We start from the raw sequence: 21,092 nt of genomic DNA, 5'->3' as shown, positions 1-21,092 counted from the left end.
CCCATGTGGCTCTATGCCCCCCAGGGCATCTGAGCACATCTATAGAAACCGCAAGCACTGGCATTCCATCAACGTGCAGGTAGTATGTGATGCCAAGGGAATCATCTCCTCAGTATATGCCAACTATCCAGGGTCCACCCACGACAGTTTCATCTACAGAATGTCAACCCTAAACCGGGACCTAGAAGCTGGGCGGCATGGCGATACATGGCTGCTTGGTGAGTATAAATGCCTCTGCACATGCATGTCACAACCCCACTAATGATACCCATCACCACCTCCCCAGGGGACAGTGCCTACCCTCTGAGCACCCACATGATGACCCCAATTCGGAACCCCACCACGCCACCCGAGGTAAAATACAACACAGCCCATATTGCAACCCGGGGCATAGTGGAGCGCACATTCGGAGTGCTCAAGTCACCCTTTTGCTCCCTTGACCGCTCTGGTGGGCAGCTGTTATATGCTCCCCCAGTAGTGTGCAGGATTATAGTGGCAGCATGTGTCCTGCACAACGTTGCAACACGCCGGGGCCGGCCAGTGGACATGGTGGTGCCCCCACATCCCCAACCACATGCACGCCCGCTGCGCATGGGAGGGGAAAGGGCATGTGGTGAGGCAGCCCGTACGCAGCTGGTGGCTAATTACTTCACTTAAAATCACACCCCTGTGGAGTGCACACAGCCCTGGCACATACCAGCTGACAATCAATGATGATGACATAAGGGACACTCAACTGTCACAACCATACCAGCCTGAGATTGGTCACCTGGAAGTGTTAAATTGTGTGCATCCCTACCTACCCAAACACCACCAATGCTGTGTCATCAAAAAAACATACATCTATGCTGCTAAATTCATTACCCCCTTGCTAAATACAGCATGAGAACAGTGCCATGTCACCCAACCCCTCCCCAGCTCCACCACCAAACACACCATGGCATGTCATGCAATGTGAAAGCAAAAAAAGCAATGCACAAGACCTGACACAAGTGTCACAAAGTATACTGTCCCTAATGGAAAATGCCCACACACAATATGCTCCCAGTAATGTATAACTAACAGCACACATTACCAAACACTTACCACCAACACAATGCTGCAACACACCATGGAAACATGCAAAAACATGACAGTACTAAGTTCAAGTAGTGGTAGTCTTACAACCTGAATACGTCAGCACATCGACCCCTTATAACTGTAGAGTGTTGCTGCCACGCAAATGTCTCTGTGTACTGCATACAACATGAACTGCATCTGCAAAGTAGACGGCCTTGTGAAGACATGAGGAAGGAACCTGCAGATTAGGAGGAAGACATGGATGCACAAGCACAAATCAATACACCATGCAGTGTACAATACAACAACAATATCCACTAGGGATGTCTACACAGTATTGACTACAGACTGCCCACACAGCTCATGGGAGCCCAACATCACTGTGTAATTCACTGTCACTTGGTCACACTCTTTGCTAGCCTATGGAAACGGGAAGCAGGAGGGGTGTGTGTCTCACGAACCCAAGCATCTAACCCAAACTCAGGACAAGCCTGCATGTGCCCAGCCGGAATACAGTGGATGCCCACGGGAGCCACACAAGGCAACACACTGTAAAAAAAAAAAATCAAAAATGGCCATGTGGGGGCCAGGGGGTTTGGAGGAGGCCACCCAGGAGGTTCGAGCACACGGTGCACACCAACACCCACCTGTGTGGATGTTGCGAAAAAAAAATACCTCCTTGGGCTCATGGCCTGCACGGCTATGCCATTGTGGGAGAACTGCTGTCGCTCTACACATCCTCTGCTGCTGCATCAGGAGGCGGTGGCACTAAAGGAGGCAGCCCACGCAAAGCCCTGGTATTGTCCTCCATGGCAGCAAGCATGCGGGTCTGGAAGGTCTGGTTCTGGAGGATTAAAGTGCGGAGATCCCCATGCAGCACATCACGGGTTGCCTGCATTTCTGCACGCATGGCCTCGTGTGATGCCCGGATCTCCTCGCGTGTTGCATGCAGCTCAGCTGAGAGCAAACGTGTGAGTTGCTCCAGCTGCTGTTCTGCCCTTAAATTACTGGAAGCCTCAAGTGCAACCGGAGTCTGCCTGAGGTTATGTAGTTCTACCCTCAGGGCTTCCCTGTGGCCCTGGGACTCTATTGATATGGATTCGCGCAGAGTCTCCAGTGCCGCCCGTCTGTCCCTGTTGGATGCCAACATGTCTTCCCTGTGTGATTGGCAAATAGAGTCTGTTTTTCTGCTGTTGTTGCTCCATCTGCCTTTCAGGGGGGATAATGGAAGTGGCCACCCTCTCCATTCCCTGAGCCATCATTTCTACTGATGCTGCCTGTTGGGTTGCCATACTGTACATGGAGTTTTCCCATACAGTATTGCCTGGTGGGGCACGGCCACCGCGTCGACGGGCACCTCACCTGTTTGGGGCAAGGTGATCTGCACCTTGCTGTGCTGTAACTGCCTGAGGCTGCAGGACTGCATTTCCCCTCTGATCTGCTGGCCAAGGAACAGGATCAGATGCTGTGGAGTGTGACCCTGCATCCGTAACCGCCAAAGGCGGATCTACCAACACTGACATCCCCATAGAGGGTTCTACCCCTGGTCCAGGTGGGTTGGACAGAACAGAATCCCTGCCAGAAACACTTACCTGCGACTGCACATAAGTCTCATCATCCGACTCAGCACCTGAATAGAGGTCTGGGGAGGTGCACCCAGAGGCACCCCTGGACAGTATGGTCTGCAGTAACATTGGGTTTTCACCCACCACCACACCACGTCCCCCACTGGTGCCCGGTTGTGCCTGAGATTCCTCCTTGGTCTGCACCATCTCCTCAACCTCAACAGCACCAAGTGCGTCCTCACCTGCAAAAACATGAAAGACAACAAATGGAAACAGGCATGAGCACCATAGCACACACATAGGCCGTGACAAGCCAGAGATCCAGTACATAAATTACACATGTCCCACATGACTATAACCCTGCCATGCATGCACTGTCAAAGAGTTTGAAGTGGAGTCAAAAAGGCAGACACTGGGGAGAGCAAGATGGATATGCAACACATTTGCAGCATGTTGGGTAGCACTGGCATCACACATCAGGATGTGAGTGGCATGTCCAATACACATACATGACACATGCCACCACACAGATGTCATGTAGCATAGCCACAGTAAATTACAAAACTACAGCAATATGTCAGTGGATGAGTACTGTCACACATCCATGTCACATCAACATGATGCGAACATTGATGCTGAATAGTGTTGCAAAATATGCATGTGCCACACACTGAAACACATCCAGTGTCCAATATCACAGTCATTGTGGGCTGATCAATGGTTGGTCACTTTAACATTACAGGAAAAATCTGTCATCTTCCACATGCAAACAGGCCCTAATAAAAAAAATGTCTGCAGCCCAATACTCCATCGGCCTGAATGGTGTAATCATTAACATAACTAGGTAAAAGTAGTGGCCCAGTGTGGGCTGTAAACAATGACCGAAGCATATCACATATGTTGCAATAGGGCAGAATAATGCGTAGCGAAAATGGGAGAGTGGAAACAATCAGCCTGAATGAACACTTCGAAAATCTGAACAATGTAGTTGCAAGATGACAGTTCAAGGTAAAGTGCACTAATGTGGGCCTAATTGGCAACTGTGGGCAGAAGGGATACAGTCATACCCAAATCCAAGGCATGTGAATGTATGGGAGGAAGCAAATGGGTGACCCATAACACTCAGGAGTACACACCCTCACCTGGCACTCAATCAGAACCTGTCACCCAAACAACATACACATGGATTACACACACACACGCATGGGCACTCACCGGACAACGCGTCATAATCAGGTAGTTCTCCCACACCTTGGATCTGTTCCTCTGTGACGAAGATCCCAGCAACAGACTCCTGTTCAGTGAGTTTGTTGTCCTCTTGTGGAGACCCACCGCCAGTCACCAGAGTAGGTCATTCCACTGCTTGTAGCAATCATCAGCTGTGCACCTCACAAATCCAAGGGCACTTATGGGGTCCGCGATGGTCTGCCAGTGTGCCCTACGTTGACCAGGTGTGGTCTTGCACCCTGCAGTCACCAACATTTCGCGGCTATGTGCCGACACATAGCTCACAAGTGCATCAAGTTCTGGGTCATTAAAGCTAGGCTTCCTTGACGGGCCGGACTGTGTAGCCGTGTCTGGGGTCCCAGCCTGTAGTGCCAGAGCACCCTTCTTCCTCTTCTTCAAAGGTGGAGCTGAGCCTGAGTGGCTTGCGCCGCTCTGGTCAGTAGGGGCAGAAGCGCAGGTGGACTGGGTATTGTGGGTGTGCGAAGGCACAATGACCATAGGTCTTGGTGCAGACATTGGCTGAAGTGTGATGTTGGCAGGGTCAACGTCAGTTTGATGGACCAGGACTGACACTGTCCCGGCTGGGAGACTCAGCTGGGGTGGATAGAGCTGCAGCTGCCCCTGCAGCCTCCCCACCCTGCCTACTTGGGGCAGCAGATGACATTGCTGCCCCAGATCCATGTGGCCTGGTGACACCAACTTGCACCGACACACGTGGCTTGGACTTGTTGACCTGGAAGTCAGCCTGGGAGTCATCCTGTGCCGGCTCAGGTGCCACAATGGGCTGGTCCAACAAGGGCTGAGCTGGGATGGTGTCAGCCACGTTTCCCTCAACCAGGGGGGGGAATGGGTGTCCCTGATTGGTCCTCCACACATGGGGGTCTAGGGGCACCCTGCAAATCCTGGCCATGTCCCCCACTGCGCCCACCATGCCCACCTTTTGGAGGTCGGCCACCTTTGCCTCCCTTACCGCTAGGTCGCCTACCAACCATGGCACTGATGTTGTTGTGCGTATTGGAGTTGCAGTAAACAATTGTCCTGGGCAATTGGGGGTGAAAGGGGTAGGGTACTAAATGGAATTCGTACCCTAGTGCTCTAGCAAGGCTGTCTGTGACCCCTGGGGGAAGATGACGGGTCACGCAATGCACAGGCACCCCAAAAACAAAAAGTAACGTGCACGCAACCCCTCCTAGACCACGTGCGTGGAAAAATGAACCCGCACTACGCTGTGGCACCCAGAAACACAAAAACAAGCGTACGCGTGTTACACGCAGCCTACAATGACCTCTGAAGGGGTACGCGACACACGGGGCAAGCACAGTTGGTAAATGCGTGCGCGACTCACGGTCTGCCTGGAAAAATAACGTGAATAAACGCACGTGTGCGCGTAGGCAACACCCCTGCCAAAAGAAGAACTGTACGTTCTCTGAGGAGACAGGACAAAAGAAGTGGTGAACGCTGTTTGAGGAAACATGCCCAAAAAAAATAAAGAACGCTGTCGGAGGTAACAGGGAGTACGAACTTGAAACACTGTGAAGTAATCGCGTGTGAACCGACAAGAAGTACAGAATTCACCCACTCTCTCTCCACGAAAAGCACGTACAAGGGAATGGGGTCCTACACGTACCTTTTAAAGCAGCCCACACGTACAGCGTCACTTACATGTGTATGCGCCAATGGCCTTTCCTCGAATTACACGAGCTGACACTCGGACGTGCAGTTTTTGCACATGTACGATGAACATGCACCCGTGTTGATGGAAACGCCCGCGTGCGTCACGTCACTTACGCACGTAGGCCCTTTCCTCGGATTACACGCATCCACACGCAGACGTGCAGTTTTTCCACGCGCGCTGCCACGTCACGAGGGAAACGCCTGCGCGAGTCACGTCACAGAAGCGCTTACGCGCTAAGGGCCTTTGGTCCAATGAAACCGTGTACGTGTGCTGACGCGCTTACGCGCGAAGGGCCTTTCCTCGAATTACACGCTGACGTGCAAGATTTTCACATGCCAAATCACTCTATATCAAGCTGGTCATGCAACAACACACGGAAGACCACGCTCCCACCTGCCATCTGCTGCTGCCTGACTGCCTGCTGCCCACGTGCCCTGCTATTTGCTGCCTGCACGTCAGCCAGGGGTGCAGTTGCTGTGACCACCCCTGCTGGAACCGAAGACTCCCGACTGGGGTACCATCGCTCCACAGCCCAGCCCCAGGACCCAGTTGCCCACCCACTCCTGCCTCTGGGGTTGCCATGTCGGACACAACACCATCTGGCACCACTGGCAACCCCCAGCCAGAGAGGCAGAGAGCCACCAGCTTCAGTGCCAGGGAAGTTGGTGTCCTGGTAGAGCAAGTCCTGGGGCAGTATGATGCCCTCTTTGGAAGTTCGCGCGCCAACCATGAAGGACAGACCAGGATCTGGATGGACATTGTGACTGCCATCAACGCGGAGGGGGGGGTGGCAGTCTGCGACTTACACCATGTCAAGAAGCGCTGGGAGGACTTCAGGTCAAGGACCCTCAACAAGGCCTGGCGCCTCTTGAAGGCAGCGGATGCCAAGGGGCGCCGGGGCCACCTGTCAGACCTCCAGATGAGGGTCCTGGAACACATATGCCCAGCGCTCCACTTCCAGGTCCTTGAGAGGCAGACCCGTCTGGAGTCGAGCGGTAAGTGTATATGCATACTGATTGGACGCTGTGTGTGTGGTGGTTTGCCAGTAGTGTGCAGGTTGCACATGTGTTTTCGTAGGGCCATGTAGGGATGTGTATGAACAGGGGCGTGAGGCTGCCACATGTGAGTCCTCTTAGGTGTGAGACACATCGATGGTGTATGTGTTGGTAAGCATGCTGTGCAAATGCAGGTGTGGTAGCACACATGTTTGAATTTCTGTGTATGTACGTTGGCATGGTTGTGGTGTCACACATGGATGGTGGTTCCTGCTGCATGTATTGGCACTGTGTACATGTGCATATGTGTGTATTTGACAAGTGTGCAACTGTGATGCAACATGGATGCACGTGACACTGATATGTAGAAGGCTGAATGCCAGATATGACATGTATGGCGATCGCATCACTGCGACAGTTGGAGGAGATGTAGACATGCATGTAAGTGGCGTGTGTGCGTGTCTAGTGCACTCCCTGTGTTTCATGTGATGTCAGGCTCACCTTCGGCTGTTCATGCTGTTGTATGTGTATGGATGTTGCTGTCTGGTGCAATATTGCTGTGGAAATGCTCATGTGTGTGAGTTGAAATGACGTGTGTCGTGGAGTGTGATGCCATGTCTGAAGTTTGACACTGCCACTCATGTGCAGCTGTCATGTGTGTATCAGTCCATTGTACAGTGCCCTGATGTCTGTGTTTTATCTCTCCCTGTCTACAGCGTCAACTGATCGAGAGGGCGGAGAGGGTGCTGTGGAGCACAGCGGCAGGGATCGCACCACCAGCTGGAGACGCAAGGCCCTGCTCCCCTCCCAGATTGTCATCTCGTCGGGGAGTGAGGAGTCTGGTGCCGCGTCCAGGCCGCAGCTGCCGAGGGTAGGTCCAAGAGGCAGAGGTGGGAAAGGGGCAGCAGAGACCCCACAGGGTCCAATGGAGGAAGATGGCACGGAGTCATCCAGGTTGGGGGTGGGTTTGGTGGAGGAGGAGGCCGCGGAAGGGACACACACGGGGTCTGGAGGTGGGGATTCCACTGGTGCTAGTGGTGCAGTGCAGGGGCAGGGACAGGAGGCAGCACAGGCCGCTGCGGAGGTGCCTGTGTGTAATCCTGTCCCTGATCCTGTCACTGCATCATCTGGCACCACCAGGGATGCCTACGCCCAGACCCGTTTTCAGGGAGGGAATGAGCGCACGACAACTGTCCTTCCTCTCCCTGCAGACGTGGCTATCCGGGACCGTGATGAGCCTGTCCTGAGTGGGATAGTGCTGCGTCAACGGGGCATGCGAGGTGACCTGCAGTCTTTTCGTGGAGAGACTGCACGTCGTCTCGCATCCCTCTTTGACCATGTTGACCTACTGGGACGGGTCATTGGTCCTGGATTCCTCCGTCTGCTTGACCTTCTTGCGACCCCCTCCTCAGGAACAGCAGCAGCAACATGGTGGGAGCAATGATGGCTCGGGGCCTTCAACATCGGCGGGGCAGGCATCGGCCATACGGCAGGAGGACCTCGGATTTCAAGTGTCTTCCGTTTGGCAGCGGTTGGGCCACGCCATAGATGCGGAGCAGCAGCGGGCGGAAGAGGCACGGCTCACAATGGTCAGGGCGGAGTACTCCATGCGGAGGGCCCTGAGGCGGGCCGAGTGCCTCGAGGCAATTCGCAGGGAGTTGGAGGTGAACATGTTGTCGTCCCTGCAAACCCTCGAGGCCATGGAAGAGGACCGCCTCCAGGACATTGAGCGGGAGTTCGATGATGCCCTGGCCCGGGACATCAATAAGTGAGCCGTCGGACTAGCCCGCTGCCATTGTAAATAGTTAGATAGTGTTAGGTTTCCTTTCTGTTTTTGTTTATTTTGGGGCGATTGGACAATGCACCACGTTTTTGTATATAGTTCTTTATTAGGTAGTCTTTTTTGTAGGTTTCATTTCATTTGTTGGGCTCATGGACCCTGGATTGGTGATTTGTATATAGTTGAACCGTGGATTTATTTATTTTTTTCATTTCACCATGGAGCAATGGATTTCACTTATTTTTTTTCCCTTGGATTTGCTTTGTTGGACTGAGACTTTGGACACATTTTCATTTGGATTTCTTTGGATTCTGATTTCATATTTTTGATTATTTTCTGGACATGCTGCGTTTTATTTCTTCTTCACATTATTGTGTGTTTTCTTTTCATTACATTCATTTTGGATTCAATACATTTTTGTTTCATACTTCGGTGTGTGGTATTCTCTCATTGATTTCATGCATGTCATGATGTGGGTTTTCACATTCACTTGCACCCATTGTGTGTGTGTGTGACGGACATGTGTTCATTTACATACTTGCCATTCGGGTTGTATCATGTAATGGGCATTTTTATGTGGGTGGATGCAATACTTGGTTGGGTCTTTGGGCTGGGGTGGCATGGGGTGTGATGTGGCTGGCCATTTGGCCCATGATTGAGGATCGTCATGACGTGGGGGCAGGGGGACATGTGTGGGGGCCTGCTGGCAGGTGCCCCTGACTGTTGGGGTGTGGGGGTGCTGGAGGACATGAGTGGGAGCCTGCTGGCAGGTGCCCCTGACTGCTGGGGGGAGGGGGTGCTGGGGGACATGATTGGGGGCCTGCTGGCAGGTGCCCCTGACTGCTGGGGTGTGGGGGTGCTGGGGGACATGTGTGCGACATGAGTGGGTGCCTTCTGGCAGGTGCCCCTGACTGCTGGGGGCAGGGGGTGCTGGGGGACATGAGTGGGGGCCTGCTGGCAGGTGCCCCTGAATGCTGGGGGGTGGGGGTGCTGGGGGACATGTGTGGGACATGAGTGGGGGCCTGCTGGCAGGTGCCCCTGACTGATGGGGGGTGGGGGTGCTGGGGGACATGAGTGGGGGCCTGCTGGCAGGTGCCCCTGACTGATGGGGGGTGGGGGTGCTGGGGGACATGTGTGGGGGCCTGCTGGCAGGTGCCCCTGACTGCTGGGGGATGGGGGTGCTGGGGGAAATGTGTGGGACATGCGTGGGGGCCTGCTGGCAGGTGCCCCTGACTGCTGGGGGACATGAGAGGGGGGCCTGCTGGAAGGTGCCCCTGACTGCTGGGGGGTGGGGGTGCTGGGGGACATGAGTGGGGGCCTGCTGGCAGGTGCCCCTGACTGCTGGGGGGTGGGGGTGCTGGGGGTCATGAGTGGGGGCCTGCTGGCAGGTGCCCCTGACTGCTGGGGGGTGGCGGTGCTGGGGGACATGAGTTGGTGATCAGTAGTGCAAGGTGACATGTGGCTTGTGTCACGATGCCGGCTCCCGGGGAGCCGGCTCAGGCCCTGCGTCCCCGAAAGCGGACATCAAGTCCCCGGGGAAGGTCCCAGCAACCCCTTATAGGGGCCCTTTGGACAGCGTCCTGGCGCCTATGGCGCCAGGCTCATAGAAAACGTCAGTCCTGGCGCCATAGGCGCCAGGCTCATTATGAAAGTGTTTGGGTGCACTTACCTGATGCAGACCATGCTGCAGAACCCCGGCCTCCTTGAGGCCTGAAAGGAACTACTTTACCTGTGGGACTCATTTACCACCCGGGCGTGGTCGGGGAAGGATACATACCTGATTGGAGGAAGGACACACTCTAGGAACTTCTTCCAAGGCTATTTAAACCACACCCGATCAGCCACACGTGCTTCGCGTTGTTCTGCATCTAGCAGCTGGACGCTCACCGTGTCTGCTCCTGCATCTTGACTTCTGCCACACCTGCCAGCATCCTGAATCACCTGCAAAGGAAGGGAACAAGAGAACAGAAGAAGGAAAAGGCCTCACCTGCTAAATCTGCATCCCAGAGACATTTCGCCGACAATCCTGAAAAGGAAGACATTTATTTTTAAAAGCACATCGCATCGATCGCTGCTGCGCCGCATTCTACTCACCTTTACAGGGCGCCTCCATGTTCAGCAGCGACCATCCGGATTCGCAGTCGCGCCCCCGCGCCTAGGGAGGAAAAGACAAGAACAAAGGTGAGAGAAAGAAGGGAAAAGGGAAGCTAAAACTCCATGTCAAGACTTACCTGTTGGGTCATTCCCTTTTCATTTCGGGTCCGCGCCGCATCCAGGCATTTTCGGACCCCGGCCCCTAAGGGGAAAAAGACATCAGCGTTAATGAGTGAATGAAAAGACATTACCAAAACACTCATTAAAGACTTACCTGATTTCCACAAGGATTTCACCGCTCACCTCGGGTCGGTGCCTGTTCCCCGGCATTCCGTACCCTGGCCCCTATGGGGAAAAAGACACTAGCATTAGAACATTAATGCATGGACACAAGGGGAACCACTTATAGAAAAACTTACCTGGAAGCCAAGCAAGTTTGGTTCTCACCCATCCGAAAATCCAGTGACGTAACTGGATACCAACGCGCCCCTGCATCAGAAGCAGGATGGAGAGCTCGTCCTTCCAGACCCTAAGGTGAGACGCTACGGGGAAGCACAAAAGGGTTTTGAGGAGGGTGAGAGGGGTAAGTGGGAGGCCGATTGCATTACCCCGCAGACAGTTAACCCCCTATTCTCACCTATAGAAGGATACTTCTGCGAGTCAGACAAGCCAGATCTGGGGCCCGGTCCAGTCCGTCTTCCGAACCCTGCGCATCACCTTAGACGAGGTCACAGCAGTGCGCACCAGGCCAGCGCCCCCGTGGGAGTCAGGTGAGCATTACAGCTTGGCTGGGGGGCATGCCCATGGTGGATGGGCTGCCTGCGGGACAAGACCAGGGGTGCAGGGTAGTCCCCTGTGGTATGGGCTGCCTGCAGGGGCCGTGGAGGGTGTAGAGGGAACACCTGGGAGGACCCACACTGCCAATTCACGTGTAGGACTCCCCGCGCACCCCTGAAAATCATGTACCCCGCTCTGACAGCAAAATCGCATGTGAAACTTCCTGCGCACCTCAGGAATACACGTACCCCACTCGCACAGGGCCTATCGCGTGTGAAACTTCCCGCGCACCCCCGAAATACACGTTCCCCTCTCCAATTGCGTGTAAAACTTCCCGCGCACCCCAGGAATACACGTACCCCACTCGCACAGGGCCTATCGCATGTGAAACATCCCGCGCACCCCAGGAATACACGTACCCCACTCGCACAGGTCCTATCGCGTGTGGAACTTCCCGCAAACCCCTGTTATACACGTACCCGCTCCAATTGCGTGTGACACTCCCCGTGCAGAGGGGTACGTGTATTCGGAGGGGTGCGCGGGGAGTTTTACAGGCGTTTTCGTGATTGGGGGCCTGTATGCCATGTACGGGATTTGTGCGCTGTGCATGGCGCACGGGGAGGGATTGGGGGCGTAACTGGCGCTGCTGCAGGGTCGCTGCGCCACGGCTGGTTTTGGAAACTAAAATCCATGAATACGTTGTGCGTGGAAATGGATTTCGCACGCGGCTGGCGCAGAAATTCGCACGCGGACACTGTGCGCCAGCCGCGTGCGCCACTTGTGCGCTGAATTCTATGAATTACCCTCATAGCCTTTAATAGGACTGTAAATGACAGGTGGTACTATTGCCCAACTTAATGTCACTTCTCAACCTCTGAAGGGAAGGAATGCAGAGTGAACTTTAGGCGTTAGTTTAGGGGCAACTGGTACCTTTTAATCTTCTGTATTTAAAAACATCTTAAGGAATTTGAAATTGTTTACAATATACTGTTCGTATATTGTTGGTAAGCAGGAGCTCATATTCTCTCTCTTTTTTTGTATATCTCTTTTACATACATATAATGCATACATAGAAACATGAAGAATAATCTCCTTTGTTTTATGTGGAGACCTTTTTATTCGTAACCATTATTTACTTTTATGACTTTATAATTAGGTTCAGTTAGACAGACAAATATACCAATGTATAAAATATAGATCAGGGTTACAAACTAAAGGAAGTTCCTATGTATGCTATGGATTAAGAGCGAGACATGGGAAAATGATTGTGCGTGTTTGTCGGATATGGTAAAGGCCGCCACATCTATTGACTTATTCTCTCTTGTCACCCACCTCCCCAGGTGTGCTTTCGGATTTGGAGATGTATTTTGACATTAAGGACAGCTCATCCGGATTACTGCAGACAGGTATTGTCCCTTACAATCTCATTTGCACCTTGCAGCTTGTCTAGCTTCTCAGAACCCGGATGCTTTCTGTTATTTCCCCAGCCAATGTCTCTGTGACTATATCACTTTTTTAGTTACTATTACAGTGTGCATATCTGCTGTCAGTGAATAGCTGATTCAGTTTGATTCCCTACACCTCTGTCTGAGTCATTTTGTCAGTAGATCTGTTTATCCTACTAGACGATGTCTGCAAGTCTTTATGTCCTCACTAACTGCATTATCGGTCTTTGAGTCTGTCTGCCAATCCTCGCTTTGACTGTCCCTTGGCTGCTCTCTATTTTGTATTCCAACACCAGCGTTCACTGTGGAAATGACTTTCTCCATATGGTCCTGTCTGTGAAACTGGCTGTCCTTGGTAGCTATTCTTTGAGGGCCCATTATCCAAACTCTTGTCTTTCCCTGTCTGTTCAGTCTGTCCACCCAGCTGTTCTCCATCTGCAAACTTATTCTGTTTGTCCCAGCTGCTCTCCGTCCTCACTGTCTGTTCTATATTTGAGATTCGGTCGTTCCAACCCCTATCTGTTGGCCTCTCTTTCTTCCAAGCTGCTCTCTTTTTCTGAGCCTGTCTCATTAGCAGCTGTGGGTTTCTCCTCTTGTTGTCTCAATGTCCCCCAAATGCTCTCAAGAAATCTGACTTCCCAGCTGTGCTTGTTCTCTGACTGTGTGTCTCTCCACCCTGGTCTGTAAGTATGGCTTTCATCACAAAGAGTGCAATGACCAGAAGTGTGATGGTGCTTCCAACTGTGCACACCCTGTCCTTGCTCCAGTGTAAAATCCAGCCATGTTTAGTCCTTTAACTTGCTTGACAATCAGTGCAAATTGGTCACTGCGCCCGTACTAAGACCAGTGCAAAGTGGTCCATTGCCCATATAATATGGCAAGTGGTGTGTGTTTGCACTACACTATCCTGCCTGCAAGCCAATGCCAGACAGTGCATGAGGGCAGTCTTTACTGCAATGTGCACTGCTGGTTGCAACCTCATCCAACGAGGTTATACAGGGGTCTGCAATCATTGACTCACCAGATGTTTTGAAGAAAAGCACCCATCATCCCTAGCCAGCATAGTGGATGGTGAAGGATCATAGGAGTTGTAGTCCAAAACATCTGGGTAGTAGCGAGGGTTGCGAATGCCATGTCTTAGAACATATTCATGAGCATTGCCTGCCCTTCTATTTAGCAGCAGTAACAGAAAGTAAAGTCTGCAGCGAGAGGAGGCTATGGCCGGTTTGGAAGGCAAATAAAATAGAAACCAGCCATTATTGGGCATATCAGAAACTGGAAATACTGTATGAAGCGGGCATAATGTGAACTAGCACGTATGTGCAAATTAGGTTTTGCAGCCTGAATCTGATTCCAATTCATGTGCTATTCAAAGTCTGCTTTTAGCGATTAGTCCAGAGGATTCCAGTTTATTTACAAGATGTTTTGTAATGGGCTGATCAGTAATATGATCCTTGCATTAATGCTTGTTGCTAAGGTGGCTTTCGTACAACTCTGTTGAGGGATCTACAACCACAAACCTTAATCATGGGCTAGCACACCTGACAAGGAAGGGAAGTCAGGACAGAGCAACAATGCTTAACTCTCAGGTAGGGGATACTCTAAAACGAATATACTTGAATTATGTTACACATATTAATCTCTGTCAGGTTAAATAGGCACTTTACACATGATATACAGTATTACATAAACTACATGGTATTCTATAAAAACAGTAAATGTCTAAAAGGACCCTCCTCACACCACTGCTTGTATGTGGGCCCACTCTCTCGGATAGGTACCCAGCATACATTAACAGGGATGGGGGTGGCAGTGGGGGAGAACAAGGGAACCACACAACCTAGCAGGCAGGTAAAATCCCCTTGTTTAAGTACAGTGGTCTATAACCCCCCCCCCCACCACTGTCCCTACCTATTATATATTGGAGGAAGTAGACCAGAAGTCTGGCCTGACACATGTAAGTAAGGCAGAAAAGAGAACCAGCATTTTTAGCATAAAGGTAGAATAGTGCCCAAGTCCAAAACTGACACAACACATTTGTTTGGCACCCCTTGGACATACTATTAAAATAATACATATGCACATTATCATCATACTGGGGGATGCGGGGTGGAGAATGAGTCCGATACAGAGCACAAGGCTTCCAGAAATCTGGATACATTAGAGCAACACTTATCAATACAATTCACTCCCAGCAAAAGAAGTCGCACAGTTACTAAGATTAGTGTGTCAAGTGTTCACATTTACAGGAGAAATGGTAGGGCATTCTAAAATACATTACAAAATCACAGATGGGTCCTAAAAATCTAGTCTTTGGCCAAGACCTCCCTGACCCCCTTGTGAGTACAGAAACAAATAACCAGGGCCAAATGAGTACACACAAAGTCAGTTGAGGAGAATTCCAGAGCAGGTGGAAAGTTTTCATCGGATTCAGTGGAGAAAAACAATCAATGTGCCATCTGCTTGTATGTGAAAATTCAGGTAAGTCCCTGTTTTACACCCAGCAGATGCAGTCCATGGCCAACAGCTTTAGCGAGGACCAGAGGAGATCTGCAATCAAGAGTTCCAGTAATCTGAGGACGAATAGCACGCCCAGTGGAAGACGCAGCATAGCAGGAGGAGCCCCCCATTGTAAATCATTGGGAAATGTGGTTGAGACTCTGCTCCAAAGAATTGTAACCCTGGACCAGAGGAACCACTGAGGGCGAGTATCCGGAAGAACCGCCCAACCCAGGTTCCAGAGGTAAGTACTGACTGTGAAAGGTTTGGCAAAAATTGTGCTCTGGTAGGGTCAAACAACTGGAGCAAATACATGCTTCTTTCCTAGGTGCGGTTTACAGGATTAATGCTCGGGGGCTTGATCCCTGAGTCAACGACAACCACACAACTAAAAAAAAAAAGGAACAGCCTGACCACCACAATGACCTTGAAGCTAGGAGTAAAAGCTCTGGTAATTAAGACCCAGGAAAGACAGAGGAACTTGTGAAGATGGATCCTGGTGGCTAACGTGGCAAAGAAGAGGGGTAGCAGAGCAGAAAAGTATCCTAGCATAGGAATAACAACTGGGGAACCCCAGGATGTCCCAAATAGCAAATCATATGAGGTGGTGGTGTCCTAAACCCCTTCCAAGTGGTGACGGCTTCCAGCAGCAAGGCAGCAGGATCTAACCGTAAACAACCCAGAAAATGGTTCCAGCATGGAAGGCCCGATTCAGTGCACACAGGCGGACAGCAGAATTATTCACACATTCTGGGCTTGACCTCCAGGGGCAGGAAACCCAAACCACTATACCCAGCTGGTATGGGCAGGTAAGAGTTATATAAAGCAAAATCGTCAGGAAAAGCTTGCACAGCTTCCACGTAGCAGAATAATGCAGCAAGCGAGGCAAGCAAAGACTAAGCAGGGCCTTATGTCCACTGCAAAAAAGGGGCTGATCATTCACTGGAGAGGGCTGGGGACAAAGGGTCAGATGGCCAACCATACCCCAACCCTATGCCTTAAGAGATCTGACACGGACAATTGGTCCAACCAGCTAGTAGGATGGTAAGAAGCAAAGGAAAAGCCCTGGATGGGATTCTGCAAACACAGGACAGCAAGAATGCAAGGGAAAAGGACATTGGGTACACCAAGCATTGCTAGTCCTGGATCCTCAGCAGCAGCCGATCTCCATTGATTTCTTCAGGGAACTGATCTGAAGAAAGCACAGGGTCTCTGACTGATAAATCATTCACCCAGGGACTGACCAAAACCATCCCACCAGTCACATTCTAGGCAACCCACAAAGGTTTTGGTGGCCAGCCAATTGGGCTGGCCATAAAAAACACCAAATGCACAGGCACTCCACAATTGATGTACATTTGGATGTCTGGTGGACATTAAACCTGTCTACACCAGCTTCAACTGCAACAAAGGTTGCTTTTGTGATCTCAGGATGAGTGTACATCAGCAAAATGGTAATTTTGGCCATGCCTCTTTGGCCAAAAACAAAATGGCTTGGTGAAGGGCTTGGAAAAATACATTAGTACCCAAGTGGCTACTATTACGAAAGTCTTTTTGCTACTTTTACCTCTATATACTCTTATGGCATACCCTTTCTTTTTCTTATTGTTTGCCTGCTGACCTACATTTTTGGATATCAGGAAAGCCCTCTGGTTTCCTCCTTGTTTTTTGCTCATGCTTATGGGGAAACTGATCAGTCCCTAAGACGATCTGTACTATGAGACTTTTTCCCTTAGTGAATTTCCTGTATTGTTTAAAGCTGCCCACATCACCTTAAAGTGAAGTGTGGTTAGGATGCTTTGCATCCTTATAACTTTTCTTTTTGTAACTATGTGGTTACAATTACAATGTGCCCAGGATGGCCTGGTGGCAGCAGATATATTCTACTGCATCATGCTATAAAGAGTACCATATGCTCTCCAATGGCTGTGCATTTTGTACTTTGGTGTTTCTCATGCTCTCTTGGATCTGGAATCGCCATATATGGAAAGCACTGGGCAGAACCTCTGCTTTCCCGGGCAAACAGGTGGTCTGTGTATGTGGTGGGATATGAGGACTGCAGCTGTCTGGTTTCAGCCAATATCCTAGCCACAGTGTGTCTGTTGCTGGGTGTTGGTGAGTTTTACAAAAGTCTACCAATGGAAGGACTTGTGAAGATTCTCCCTTGCGGCACAGAGCTCCAACTCTTAGTATAAGCCTGAACCACACACGTTTTGTTGGTAGCAATGGCTGAGCAGTCAGGCTTATCTTACGAGGCAGAAAATGGCTGTAGGTTGTACAAAGAATTTATGCATAGGCCAAATAAACACTGACACATTAAAAGTTATATAAACATAATGATTTATTTTATATATACACTAAAGTAATGTTAAACGGTAAGTACTGTTTGAAAAAAAATAATTATTCACAGTAAGCAAACCACTTTATAATACTTTTTAGAATAGCAGTATGCAATTCAAAGGTAAGTAAAATACTTTTGTAATAACAGTTTCAGGTAAGATAAATGAAATAAAACCAACACAAGGTAAGTAAATACTTGGCAATAATTTCACAGAGGCTGAACGCTTTAGAATTCCATCCCTAACTAGTTATGTGTGTCTCAGAGTCAGTTTGGAAGGCAAAACAGGTAAGGCAGAGCTGTAGAAAGCTAATAAGTTCCAGAAGAAATCTTCTGTAGCAAGTAAGAAACAATCTTGGCTGGAAAAAGGGTCAGGGACTTCAGAGGCATTAGGCCTAGGCGAACATGTATGGGCAAACTCCCAAACACACAAATAAGCACTCCAGCAACTCAGGAGCAGCAATTCAGTCCTCACAGTACTTTGAGTGAAGGAGTTGCAGCACAATGTCCCCACGATGCAGCAGCAGACTGGTCACTGGATTCTTGGTCAGGCAGACGAAAGTTGGGGCACTGGAGTGGATCTTGCAGCAGCAGTCGAGTGAAGAGACTTCCAACAAAGGAGGCACCAGTGAAGAACGATTACCGCCCGGTCGATTCATCTCGCTATCTCAGTCCAGCACTCTGGTGTGGAGACTTCAAGGAGTGCAATCGTGCCTCTGGAGGTCCGGAAGGAGTCCACCAACGTTTCAGGAGAATTCGATATTTGGTAGATGATGCACTGCACAGCGGTCAGAGGTCCCAAAGCATTGGCAGTTTGCAGCCTATGAAGGTCACTGCTTGTCGTGGGATGGCTCTAAATGCAGGTTGTCTCAAGACAGATGGGTCCTACCAGTCTAAACGGGAGAGTCATCCTCTTCAGAATTCTCCTGACCCTTGGAAGAATCGGTCGAGCAGCAGGGATTACCCAGTCGGCATCTCCACTCATCTGGAAGGACATCTCTCCTCTTCTTCCTTGTCGATTCTTCTATTTGAGTGGTCATTTTGTCTATAGTCTGAAGATCCATGCCTTTGTATGCAGGAACCCAGCCAATCAGCACTCCTGCACCATTCAAACTCTGTGTGGAGGCTGTCTTTTCATGACAGCCAGCCCCTTCCCACCACCGCAGTTGGAACTGGTGGTTCCATGCAGGAACACAAGAAGACAAAGAACATCAGAGTTGTATAGTCCTCCCCATTTTCCTCTCCTGACGGACACACTGGAGCCTTGGGAAGGCTTCACAAAGGATTCCTGCTGAAGACAAAAAGTCAAACCAGGACCTCCCCCACCCAGCACGGTATTGGGACCACCAAGAAAAGACAAGCAAACAAGAAATGGTGAAAAAAGAATACAGTCACCATTTTGGGTGACCCTTCTGTGCACTACCACAGCTGTGAGTACTGCATGGTAGTAAACATTGCACAAAAGTAGGTAGGATAAAAATGCTGCTTCATCAATCCCGGTTAGCTTGCCACTGTAACCAAAAAGTTACAGGAGCAATGCAAAAAGGTATACTATGTAGCCCCTGAGCACTCCACATAAGGTGGGGTGTGCTGATCTCACAATGAGAAAAGAGAGGAAGGATAAATATATCCCCCTATAACAGAAAATAAAAAAAGAAGCCCAAGGGGCTCCGGAAAGTGCCTTGTGATGCAAAAATCAAAGGACAAATGCCATAAAACTTGGAGGAAAGTATAAGTCAAAGAAAAAAGTATAAAAAGAAATACAAAGTGTCCCAAAAGATAGGGTAAAAGAATGAGTGAGTGTGGAAAAAGGTTCCCACTCACTTGGGAAACAGACCACAAATCCATGAGTCCAGCAAAAAAAAGCTTCTAAGGTTACTTAGTCTACTTGCGTTGCTGCATCTGTACAGTTATTAAACGGCTTGCATTTTCTGCAGTGTCACACAAGTGCAATCGTCTCTTTGCATATGAACGTTTGCTTGATTCTTTACTTCATCATCAGTTTCTATATGGTCAATGCATTCTCTTAAGCCAGTCTTCTCAGGGCGTCACGTTCGTCTCGTGTGACATCACCAGCTCTTCCTTTGCTCTTTTCATATTTCTTTGGCGAGTTCCTCCCTCAAATTATCATCTCTTCGGGAATGCATCTGGTAGGGTTTTCTCATAGGGTATCTTCGTTCAAATATTCTCTGGGGTATGGTCACAACTGCTGGTGTCAAGCAATGCACAATCTCAGACTTAAACATATAGGAGGTATGGGGAGGGACTTCCTGCAGAGGCATTCAGCTGCTCCTCTACACTTCTCATAAAGGATGCGTTAGACAGATTCCACCCTGAGGCGGACCGGGAGATTAAATATCTGGCCCGTCCAGCGATGGCTAGAAAATATGGCAAGGGGGAGGATATGTCGGCACCTTGCGAACGTGATTAGAAGGGAAAGGGCGGTGGCTGAGATTGCAGTAGTGCGTACCGAGAGTGGGCAGGTGGTGTCTGACCTGGAGCGGATTGTTAATAGGTTCTGGAGTTTCTGTGAGAGGTTATACAGTTTGAGGGGAGGGGTAGAGGATGCCTTGCTTAATGAGTATATTTGGTGCGTCTCTGGTGTCTTTGGACCACGATGCAGTGGAAAAGTTGAACACCCCCTTCACGATTGAGGACATTTTGGCAGCTACTCAATGGTTATCTTCATCTAGGGCACCGGGCACGGATGGGATTACGGCTGAGTTTTATAAAGACTTTGGGCCTTCGGTAGCGCGGTACATGTTGAGTATGTGGCAGGAGGCTATGTGGACAAGAGTGCTTCCTCTGACTCTTCACGAAGCAGTGATCATCTTAATCTTGAAGCCAGGTAAGGATGCCCAAGAGTGTGCATCATATACAAAGATTTTTGCAAAGGTTTTGGCGGACAAATTATTCCCTTACATGACCTGTATTGTTCGCCAGGATCAGTCTGGCTTTATTCCTGGTCGTTCCAATGAGCTCAATCTGCGTCGACTATTTGCCATTCTTGTGCAAATAGACCTGAAGGTCCATCTGTGGCTGCCTTTTTAGATGCCAAAAAGGCTTTCGATTCTGTTGGGGGCCAGGGGTATCTGATTTCAGCACTATGGGCGGTATGCATCCAGGACTATTTTCTGACCGCAGTGCGACTTTTGTATGAGAAAGCTAATGCTCGCATAGGTCTTCATGGTAGGCGATCAGCTGCATTTCGTTTGGGGCGAGAGACCAGGTAGGGGTGCCCGTTGATGACTCTACTTTTTGCAATTGCCATTTAGCTGCTGGCAGCACGCATCCGGAAATGTCATTACGACCGTGGACTTACCCTGGGAGGCAGGCAGGAGCTTGTGTCCCTCTATGCAGATGATGTTGTCCTTTACCTATAAAAGCCCGCAAGTTAATTTGGGACCATTGGCACAATGGCTGGAGAACTTTGGTGATGTTTTGGGACTTTGTATAAACTGGGCTTTGTATAAACTGGGCATGAGTGTACAATAGCGATGGGAGAAGAGATCCGTCCGGTACCTGCGGATACAAATCAGCAGGTGTTGTGACACTCTATTGGGGGACAATCACTTGGCTTGCTTACAATATCTCTGAGTGAAGATAGATAAGAGGTGTGCTTTGCCCATTTCATTGCT

General features: G+C 50.1%; 1 protein-coding gene across 2 annotated transcripts in view; it reads left to right on the top strand.

The window, feature by feature from the left end:
* The window catches only part of SPNS1 (SPNS lysolipid transporter 1, lysophospholipid), an 824,969-nt gene that overhangs the window by 122,566 nt on the left and 681,311 nt on the right, over positions 1 to 21,092 (top strand). For both annotated transcript variants that reach the window (XM_069652177.1, XM_069652176.1), the window contains exon 3: positions 12,513 to 12,578. In XM_069652177.1, the coding sequence (XP_069508278.1) occupies positions 12,513 to 12,578 (66 nt within the window). The remainder of the gene's footprint in view (positions 1 to 12,512; positions 12,579 to 21,092) is intronic.

This window comes from Ambystoma mexicanum, chromosome 3p (genome assembly GCF_040938575.1).
Source record: "Ambystoma mexicanum isolate Mex_15411 chromosome 3p, UKY_AmexF1_1, whole genome shotgun sequence".
Lineage (NCBI taxonomy): Eukaryota > Metazoa > Chordata > Amphibia > Caudata > Ambystomatidae > Ambystoma > Ambystoma mexicanum.
This window is presented reverse-complemented; position numbering and strand designations above follow the sequence as displayed.